At 39.7% G+C, this 11,011-nt stretch overlaps 1 protein-coding gene across 8 annotated transcripts; it reads left to right on the top strand.

Annotated features, from left to right (window-relative positions):
- Positions 1–3,063: 3,063 nt before the first annotated feature.
- On the top strand, positions 3,064–10,312 carry LOC111267095 (thialysine N-epsilon-acetyltransferase). 8 transcript variants are annotated; one of them, XM_022845093.2, is made up of 6 exons: positions 3,064–3,365; positions 3,846–3,919; positions 4,132–4,311; positions 7,074–7,335; positions 8,338–8,545; positions 9,637–10,312. In XM_022845093.2, the coding sequence occupies exons 4-6, from the start codon at positions 7,219–7,221 to the stop codon at positions 9,852–9,854; spliced, it is 543 nt and encodes a 180-aa protein (XP_022700828.1). In that variant the 5' UTR covers positions 3,064–3,365; positions 3,846–3,919; positions 4,132–4,311; positions 7,074–7,218; the 3' UTR covers positions 9,855–10,312. The 8 variants fall into 8 exon arrangements, with proteins under 8 accessions (XP_022700828.1, XP_086827317.1, XP_086827316.1 ...); XM_086971191.1 differs by having other exon boundaries at positions 3,762–3,919; XM_086971190.1 differs by having other exon boundaries at positions 3,712–3,919.
- Positions 10,313–11,011: the final 699 nt, after the last annotated feature.

Here is an 11,011-nt window from a genome sequence, read left to right as displayed (position 1 = left end):
TACCGTACCGTAGAAGCAGAGACTAGGAACACATTTGAGCTAAACGATTCAAGTGAAGACATCTCTCCTCAGGTTTCATTTGAACTTTAAATATAAATGAACTACTGAATTTATGTATCAACCAGGCAGCTGAGTACTCATCGAGCGACGATAACCACGAAGTACGACGAACGCTTCTTCGATTTCCGGCTATCGTAATGCCTGTCCTGGTAGGCTGCGTATTGCATGCTGAACGCTATGAACGTTTTTTTTCTTATAATTATAGCAGTCCGAGAATACACGTAAGTGACATAAACTATTTTGTAAAATTATCCCAATATACTTCTCTTAAGATAATTTTACTGCAACAGCGGTGCAAAGAAAGAAACAAATTTGTCGCAGTTATTATCATTATTATCGAGACAATTAACGAGCACCACAAGTTTCTGCTGTTCAAAATAGACGCTGAGTGCGGCTCGGTCAGCTGAAACACTGCCGAATCTAAACAAGTCACTGGTTTAAGCTCGCTAACAAATACACCTACGGAATATATGTCCATATAACAAGGGCATTTAGTGGGTACGAATGTGGAAGTTGGAAAATGCTGACTGAAGCCCTAAACTACTGCTGTGTTAATTGCTTCGATACGAGGTCTGACGTTCGTAAATAAAATCTATACATTAACGTGTTTGTCTAGTTAGAAAATTAGCGAATAGTTAGAAGTTAAATATAGGCAAAACAGGATTACTTCTAATGTAAAGGAAGAGCACTGCGGTCTCGTGAGTACTTCCTCCGGCCTCTAACTATCGCAGTCGGCCAAGGCAGTAACTCGAAACGGGGCTTTCAACCTAAAACACATTAATGTATCTGCCGACGTGTCGAAATATAATTCAATTATCTGTTTAATAATACACTAAGGTTGGCTTGCTATTCGTTTGAACGCAGCTAATGTTTTTTCTGAACTATAACAGTCTAAAATTAACGGCGATGAGATGCCGAAGATTTCGTTTGGAAATCGGACCCCTTTCGATCAAAAGTACGACCCTATTTCAAGCAGCCATTATTGCTGGCGGTGCGGCAAGTATGAACGATGCTACGTCGGTGAGCATAGCCATCTGTAGAATTAGGCCGTGCAACGCTTGCAATACGGGTTGATAAGTGTGCGTGTTTTTCGAGAATGGCTTCTCGTCTGATAGGACGAGGTTATGGAGGTGCTCGCATGACGGGGTAACGATTAGCTACGATGTGCCAACATGTTATTACGATTATTAGAAACTAGGGACTACTCATCCAAAGGCGGGAAAAGTCCCAAAGAGGGTTAACCCTACCGATTTCTACGCTTCGTTTGATGTCTACCTCCATGACATTTTTAATGGATGTGATACTATTAATAATAAAATCCTCATGTTACATACTTTTAAGATTCCACCATTTTTAGATGTACTATGATTCAAATACGCCTGTTTTATTTCTAAATAACGTGACCCCTCGAACCGTTTGTTCCCATATCGGCCGCGTAGCTGTTGCGAGATGTAAACAGATTCACATACGCGGCTATCAATATCTTCTGTTTTCTCTATTGTCGCTGCTACGATTGACGTTGTTTACGATACGTGTCACTACGTCCGAGTTGATAGGATCAATACAGTGCTTACAAGCTAACACAGCAGGATAATAGCGTTTTATCTATGATACTGGTTTGCGCTAAGGACAACTAAACTTATAGCATTTTTACGAATAATTCCGGAGGCAGATAAACGTACACTCAAACAAAAAACGGCTTATGAACACATAGGCACGGATACGACTCCTGGATTTAAGTCTAACGGAGCACATGAAATGAAGAAAATCACAAGGTTAGCAGCAAGCTAACTAATATAGGTGCCGTTCGTAGGAATCCCGCGGATCCGGACGACGATCGATGAAGTTCGACCGCCTGGAAGCTCAATTTAATGGGCTAGATACGAAGCGACATTTGTATCGGGGTGTTTTGTCTTGTGTGCGTCGAGCGTCAATCAAAAATGTTATTGAACATTCACGTGTTAATCACTCAATATAAAACACTAACTATAATTAAAAAAAAAAAGAAGAAAAACTATAGTGAGAGAAACACCGTTTTTTGTAGACGTTTAATGTTCCTGCTGCTGACCCCACACTACCACACCCATTAAATACGGGTCTTAGTAATGTGCATTTAAAATATAAGAAGTTCAATGTACTTACTGTACCCGTTTCTCTCGTACCCTATCTTTTCTCACACAGGACTTCGTGTTTACGGTAGAAGCAGTTGCCTATTAGTTATCTACCAGGTTGTAAGTTGTCATTTTGTCAGTATAACTTGACCATTTACACCTAGCGCGATAGTATTCAACGATAGCGGAACGAAAACGATAAAATCGTTTTAAAAAAATATTCCCCAGCCAGCTTGGCCACCGCAGAATCGATATTTTCATATTATTAGTACAATTAAGACTAGAACGATTTGGCATCGCATACGAAATATACATCACATGCTCGTATCGCCACACGTGCATATATATATATTCGTAGGTCTGCATACGACAGACGGCGATGACAGTCGATACTCGTGCGTTTTTGCCGTGCTCGATTCGTTTACACTATTCATTATCTAAAGGACATGTCGAACGCAAGGCTAGATTCGTTTATACCGTGATGAATACCGTGATTATATTAGGTGCGCGCTGGCTGCACGGCGGCCGTCTTACTCAACGCTTAGGAAGTACCTGATTGGTTGACTGGCGGGCTGACCGATTCAATCAATCAATCAACAACCATCAGCTCGCTGCTTAGTTTGCTAACTGATTAGCTAACCAATGATAAGGAATAGCGGCCGAATGTGTGAGAAGATCTTTCAAGGCAGACTGAAGCCGGGCGGCGAATTGGCTGTCCTGGTGCATGTGTGTGTATTGCAGATGTCGGCGTCCCGATGCCAGGTTATAGAGTTAGGTTCTGGGCCACCGTCAGCAGGTCGTGAAACCTTAGACGGACTAGTTTGCCCCGATGGCAGGAGATAGCGGTGACAGCGGCAACCTATTTAACCGACGCCAGTCAGAGGAGAGCAATCCAGCAAGTTGCCTACAAGGACCAAGCGTCTAGTCAAGGGTAGAGACATCGTCTCAACGAGTGATCGCTACTCGTAGTCCTGACAGGCCGCCACTGTCCAGCATCATCGCTTCTCTTTGAAGACCTCCTAGACGGTAGTGCGGGGAGTTTTTCCATCAACATATCGTTGTAACGATAACTGTCATTTTCAGTGAAGTCCATACGATCGATGGTGTTTACATAGCTTTGTCTCCATTTAGAGAGTTTATGGATCCTGTAGCGACTTCGCGCTTCGATGTATTTTGGTGGCCTTCATTATTAGGGTAAGATTAACTCGTTCGACTCTCTCGCATGGTGCACACGCGCTTCTACGAAGAACATAGCTCTGCTAGAAAGTACCTACACAGTATAGTATTTATTATTCAAGTAATGTTGACATCAAATTAGAATTTTACTACTGTTTTTTTTTACTGTAATGCCTGTCTGCCAAAAAGTACTTCACTTGATAATTTTGACACATAAACTTGTTAATATATTTTTATACTACTAGCTTGTAGCGTAAGAACTATACAACGAAATAAATGCTAGTACAAGGCACCATAGTTGCTTTCAAATATCTGAGAACTGAAAATTTTGAATTAGTTCTAGAAACATGATAATGGTCTATAGTAGGGGGACTGCCGCAAACTACTAATTCGGTTAGAGTTTCGTATCGAAAGACGGACAGACACGTTTGAAGAGTCGCCAGCTTCAATGTTGATCCTCAATCTTCCTTGATCCCTATGAACAAAACTTCAATGTAGTGTTTTGTTCGTTCGGCTCGAGTCAGAAAACTGGATTGATCTTCTCGGCGGAGTAGTTCTTCATTGAAGGCCAGGTGCGTAAATGTGGCTTCGTAGAAACAATTGGTCTTTTTTACACGGAACAAACAGTCATTCAACATTAAAATCAATTGAAATTGCTTAATATAATTAGCTTCACATTTCCATTCCCATACGTATCTTGGACAAACTGCTAACTAACTCCAGTTTAAGTTGAGATTTAAATTTTTATGTAATCTAGACGTTTATTAACTTTCATATCGCTAAGCTCACACTGAAGATGCTGTGAACGCTACGTCTGCAAACCGGGCTCATGATTCCGTCTTCTCTAATCAGTTGCAACGAACATAAAACTAATACGACAGTCACATTGTGAAGAGCTAGACGCTATTTTAGGACCAGTGCCACTAGGAATGCTTATACTGTAAGCTGCTGATGTTAACCAAAGGTATATATGTTAAATGTTTTTCCAGCATTCTATAGTTTTTAAGTCCACGACATGTTATTCGATTTGCTACAAAAGTCAGAATATACAAAATACAAATTAGGATATGGGCAGAATATTCTAACGCAGCAAATACTTGATTGAAGATTTTCCTGAAACGGGGTGCACGGGTCACTATAAAGAGTCACAAAAGGTCGCTTCAATGCAGGATAAGAGTGCTCATGTCCCGCACTGATGACCACATGGTTTAATTATTCTTGATATACATTTTTACCCTTATCAAATTGTATTACGAATAGTTTTGAATTAATGCAGTGTTGTTTCTGTAGCTCGCTTCGACCCGGTTGCTATAGAAATTTACTTTCGTTCTAGTCTAAACACCTACAAATAAGGTGGTATACCGCACTGACTAACTCTGGGGAGCTCGTAGACAGAGAGCACGTGTACGTCAATAATTTCCTTCTTCTTTCGCTTCAAATAGAGACTTCTTTTTTTAAACTTCAATAGACATTTAGCTAATGGCTACATTACGCAAATTAAAACCAGACTCCCTTTTTCACGTATGCAGTCCTATATAGGGTATTAAGAATAACTTAAATTTTGTAATTTAGATGATTTGAACGCGCGAAAAGCGTATCGGTTTTACGTAAAGCAGAGTCTTAACTAAGAAAATATGTAACGTTAATCGTATGGCACTTCCGGGACCACCCACACATTATTAGACGCAAGTCTACTAACAAAACCCAAAGATTTCATCGATAACCCCAATGATCTCTTGATCAAACCGGTCAGCTGCTACTGCGGCTGTTTAGGTGCTAGCGAGGTAATTGCTATGGGACCTAGTTGCTGGGTTTACAGGCCGCACAGCAGATATCGCACCCTACCTCGAAAAGAGTCCAACTAATGTGTATTGGAAGCTTGATTACAGAGTTGGAACTCTCCATATGTAAAACAAGCCCGGTATTAGACGAGTCCTTGCTACGGGTCTGGTATTGGGGGATGAGCAACGTCATGGTTTTTTACGTATCACTCTCAAGGCCTCTAAGCGGTCATGGTTTTTTTAAGCTTATAAATTTTTTGTGTAGGCAAAACCTCGAACACAAAATGCAGAATATGCAAACTGGGTGAGAATGGCGACGTTCAGCACCCTTTTGAGGGCCGGCCTGCCGTATTCGAGAGCAAATGCTAGCACCTAAGAGGCCCGTTTGATCACTTCGGTTCCCTTTCATGCCAAGATCTGGCAGGCTACCTTATGAAAGACCGCTTCTCATTGATTCCCGTCAGAAGGTTTTCCTCAGATATACTGCCACAGAAAGACTTTGCAGGCGCCGGACGCAATTGGAATAGGCCTAAAGAACGCTACGACCGCAGGGCTCGATTAGAGAGGTTTCGAAGTAAGATTAAATAACGGTCCCACGTCTTTCTGTTTTCGAAAGGGCGGTGCATGGAAAGAAGCTTTGGCTTCAACGGGTGAAACGCCCATACTAGTGCTTTAAGTGGGCATTTCCCTTTTCCAAAGAATAATAGCAGGGCTACACTCAACTACATCCTTTAAATGCGATTTCTTCTAGTTTGCCCAGTGTCTTAAACATTTCGTCAGGAGCCGTTCAGATAAGTTAAGGTTCAAGTTCTATCGTTTCTTCGAGTATTATATATTGCGCAGCAATTGACGAGATATCACTATTGATTTAATACTCATCTTATAATGTATTTAAGTTAATCGTCTGCTATATATTCAGCTTATTTAATGCAGCTTATTTAGCAATAAGATTTGTAAGTCAATGACACGTTACCCGCCTGATTTCAATTTTAATATACAAAACGACAGATACCTCTAGACAAGAACATTACTGGTCGTTGTAACCCCGTCAAAGACCCAAACCCACATAGTGAATATTATGAATAGCTTCATAATATTCACTATACATAGTAGCACGCAGATAGTAGCAGTGTGGCCGGCTCAGAGTTTAACGTTGGTAGTAACTATAGTTGAGAGCTTCAGTAGATGATGCTTCAATTACTTGAGCATCATGAGTACGTTTGCGTGGGTGTAAACCACAGGAACGCTATATACTTAAGGAACAAGTAAGAGTTGGCTTAGTTAGTCGAGTCACACGACAAGGACGTACGTCTTATGTTTAGATTTTATCACAGTTATTCTGCTTGGGGGTGCAGTGACATTGAAAGGTAAATACTGATATGTTGTAAGTTGATGAGGTCGTGAAATGCTTACAAAATGGCCATGTCCAAGAATTACTGGAGCTGCACAAGCTTCTGAATTAGAAGCAAGAGAAAGAACAAAAACAAACAACAAACTATCATGCATTGTGGCCCATTTAGCTTATTGTTGGATGGGCGGTTGTCAAGAGCGTTAGTCAATATCTCTAGCATCTCGCTAAGGAAAGAGTGAGACAGCCTGCCGCACGGATCCACTAAGATATATTCTAAACAAATGAAGAGCTCGACAAGGATAGCCACAGAGCTGTTGCTTTCGCAGTGTTCCGTTCTTCCCCGCGCGTTTCTCGTCTTAGGAACTATAAACGAAAGATCAACGTGAAAGTGTCTTAATACAACTATCTAAGCTAGTGTGCGCAATCATCGAATTGATTCTGAGCGATCGAATCAATTGGACGATTCATAGTTGTCATTGTTAAATACTTAAAGGATATTATCTAGTTCTAGCCTCGAAGATTTTGCACTCGATGCACATGCAGAAACCCAGCTGAGGACAGAACTGTGTTAAAAAATAACGTCTAATCTTTCAGGCATCATATAAAGGAAACCCACAAATAAAGGAAAAAAGGCTGATTATTTAGCTATCAGGTCCTTGTACGAGCGCGGCAATTATCGTCTGTTGAAGCAACGACCGCTATTGGAATTGAGAAAATCGTGTGCAGTATAGTCCCTAAGATGGCATCTCGCTCGACGAACAGTTCCCTAATCATCGAGGATGCAACACCTGATGATGCAGGAACCATTATAGACCTAATCAAGGAACTAGCAATTTATGAGAATATGCTTGACCAGGTATGACCACAGATTTCTTGAATCGGGCATATTCATTTATAATGATATTAATAAGTTATGCCTATTACTATTCGTTACATTGCAGTTTTATTATATAATACTACGTTTTATATGCAGTATGCAGCTTTAGGAAAAACGTTTGTGAAAAGCCTTTGTTTACTAATATTCCTGTATTCTCACATGTACCGCAAAATTACGCTGGAAAAGTTTAGATTTAATTTACAGGAAAAGTGTGTATAATAAATAATTCCTCTAAATGTCTGAAAGAATTTTTAGCCGGCCATGGAACCATCTATCTATTTATACCAGGAAAGATAAATCATTTGTATCGGCAATAAAACCCCTTTATGTCCCAATAAGGAGATTGTGTTCACACTCATTAGATACAATATTGTCGAAAAGATGCGAAACTATCACTTTATAACACTATACATATTTTTTCCATACGTCATTGCAAGAGTCCATCTGTCTGTCTTTTGTTATTTCAGTGAACACATAGTGCTTTTTTTAGTTATATTAAATCGGGTACGTTCGTCGACACAATCTAGGGATCGTAGGCCGACCGATTTAAATTCACTCACGGAAAATATAGCCATTGAACCTGTTGATGTTCGAATAAGTTAGTAGACACCTTTGACGTCTACGATACGCTAAGGGTTCGTCCTTTGTTTCTATCTTCTTGTACAAAGACTAACCGGTTTAGCAACGACACCGGGTATGCCCGCATAGCTTCAGAATTAGGGCGCCATTGGGGTGTCTGTGCGGTATCAGTTCTGAAGTCATTGCTGGTAGAATAAAGCAACTCTGCGTAATTGGCCCTTAAGAAGGCATACGTATATAAAAATTCCGGCCAGCGTGAGGAAGGAGAAAAAGACCGTTTAACCTAATAAACGGTAGACATATCGATCAAGAAACTAAATAGACTGCCGTACGATGTTGTATAGAATATTATATTGTGTAGAAATAAAGTCACACCTTGAGATCTATTTACGTAAATTGCAGGTGAAATTAACTGCAGCGGAGTTGAAAGCCGATCTTTCCGACAAACAACCTTGGGGTTTAAAAGCCAAAGTTGCTAAGTTATTGGGCACAACCGGTGAGCGCGAGACCGTCGGATACGCTTTGTACTTTTTCCGATTTGACGACTTACAAGGAAAGAGAACCGTGTATATGGAAGACCTCTATGTTAGACCTGCCGTTCGGCGCATAGGTAGCTATATATGTATACATTGTGGCAAACAACGATGATTCGTAAATACTAATGTGTCCTTTTCGACGTTGCAGCAATCCTTTAATAGCTTTATTATGGTTCGCATATTATCCTGCTTCCGCAATAGCAAACTGTTACATTTTTTTTTTGCTACAGGACTGACTTTAAGTTCAGAGTCATTAAATTTTTTCTTCGTATGTAAATATATATAAATGAAGTATCGTTGAACTTGTTATGATACAATATGATAGAACCCTATTGAGATGGTGCTTTGATACGAAAGAAGTACGCGGGAGTTTGTGGTCTAAGATAGGCGAGAGAGAATGTTTGTCTCAGCCCTGCTGCTTACCGCAGCTTTACTTTGCATTCGTGTAGTTCATGCATTCGGGCTACCGATAACGCTAAGAAGACGCCTAAAGAGCCCCTCGTAGGTATTATAGACGCAGCAAACAAGAAGATGGTAGACAAAACGTGTCTGCGAATCGCATTTCTTCCTATCTCTTCGAAGACGCTGATGGCTTAACGGCCTGCTCTGCCCTTTCAAGTGGCTATCACAGCGTGTTGCGCAATGGCGTACTCGCATCTGCACAAACGCCTTTGTGCGAACGCATAAAACCAGTAGCTTTCTTTGACGCTACGTTACGTCGGCAAATATCCACGGAAGACGAAAACCGTTTTGACAAGATAGTTAGCTAGGTTCTAGCTTTCATGCAGATTAAACAGCTATGATCAAGTGACTGAAAAAGACAATTTTATATGTAGAAATGCCTTCGATACCAAAGCGTACACTCTTCTAAATTAGTTACTAACGATATCACTCCAATTCCACTGAATCAATGCTCTGATGAGAGGCTACGTCAATTTACATACATAGAGTAATTGGTACCGAAGTCCAGTTCATTGGATGAGAAAAGACGTATTTGACATATAAAGCTATTCGCGAATAAAATTCGAAAAAAGCATAGCGAGCTATTTACAGACGCTCTCTGTCAAGCTCATTTGTAAACACTGTCTGCGCGAGAGACGCGCGCCATCTTGAATTTGTTGCCAGATTCATACACACAATAAACTAATCTTATCTCATCAATCAGGTATCGGTATGACCTTGTGGCGTTCCGTGGCACAACATGGACTAGAAGAAAGATGCACGCAGTTACAGTTCGCTGTTTTAGAATGGAACAAACTGGGAACTGATTTCTACAAAAAAGTCGGCGCATTTGATCGTACTTTAAGCTATGGCGTGAGATTATACCGCAACAACCTCACGAAAACGGAGAGGAAGAAAGCGGTCTTGTCGGCTCTCATCTAAAAATATCTAAGTCAGTTAAACGGTTTGGATGACTGTAATTTACTAGGAAATACATGATTATTTAAATAACAACTATGGAAGTGAATACAATAATACTAAGTAATTACAACAACGTAAGAAAAACTGTACAAAACGTCTCTAAACAAGAACAATTAATTCACTAATTTTGTAATTAATTAATTAATTTTGTAATTAATTTTGTTAATTAAAATGTAACAATGTAATATAACATATTATATTATAATTAAGTTGTTAAAAAATCTGACGGCAGTTAATTCACTAATTTGATAATTAAATTAATAATTCCTAGACGACGCTTGGAAGGCGCAGCGAAGCTCGTTTTGGTTAACCAAATGACACATATATTTGAAACAATGAATGAAGCGTCAATATGCTTTTACTTGTACTATATTTGTGCTGAATTAGAATAAAGAACCATACTATTTCGACAAAACCAAGCTTAGGACACATAATGTCTGCAACTAAATTCTAAAAGAGACAACTTATCCCAACTCAACATAAAGTTCGATACTTTGTTCAAGTCTGAGAAAGACAAGTGAAAAAAACTTAGCCTTTTCAATGTGCAACCTTGCACCCATAACTTAGTCGCGAATGTCGTTTTTTAAAAAGAGAATGCCAATATTGTAAAATTTTCTTCCAGATTGTAATTCAGTAACCCAGTGAAAGACCAAAATGGTGCGCGTGTTATTCATTCTTTCAAGGACGCTACATGGGCTTTCACGGAAGAGCTACGACTCGTTTCTTACAAAATTCTTTTTATTAGAGTATAAGAGAATGCCATAATTAATAGACTCTATTTTATGATGTTTGGACACGTACCCGAACTCATTTATGTATGGAAGCGCACTTAAAAATCAAAAAAGTTCTTCGTTATAAACACAAGTTTGCGTCCCTGGATTAGGCCAATAACTCTGGAAGAGACGTCGTCTGCTTAAATATGGAGACAGATGTGTACAAATATCACTGTGTAGTGCCATCGAAATTAAATGTTCTGAGAGGTAAACATATTTTTAAATAGAAAAAGATCAATATTTGCTACCTGATAATACGAAATAAGTAGTTCGTCGTTTATAACACTTGCGAAAGTGAACAAAATATGATACGTCTATCTGTCTATCCGTATACAAACTTAATGC

This window comes from Varroa jacobsoni, unplaced genomic scaffold (assembly GCF_002532875.2).
Source record: "Varroa jacobsoni isolate VJ856 unplaced genomic scaffold, vjacob_1.0 scaffold_1146, whole genome shotgun sequence".
Classification (NCBI taxonomy): domain Eukaryota; kingdom Metazoa; phylum Arthropoda; class Arachnida; order Mesostigmata; family Varroidae; genus Varroa; species Varroa jacobsoni.
This window is presented reverse-complemented; position numbering and strand designations above follow the sequence as displayed.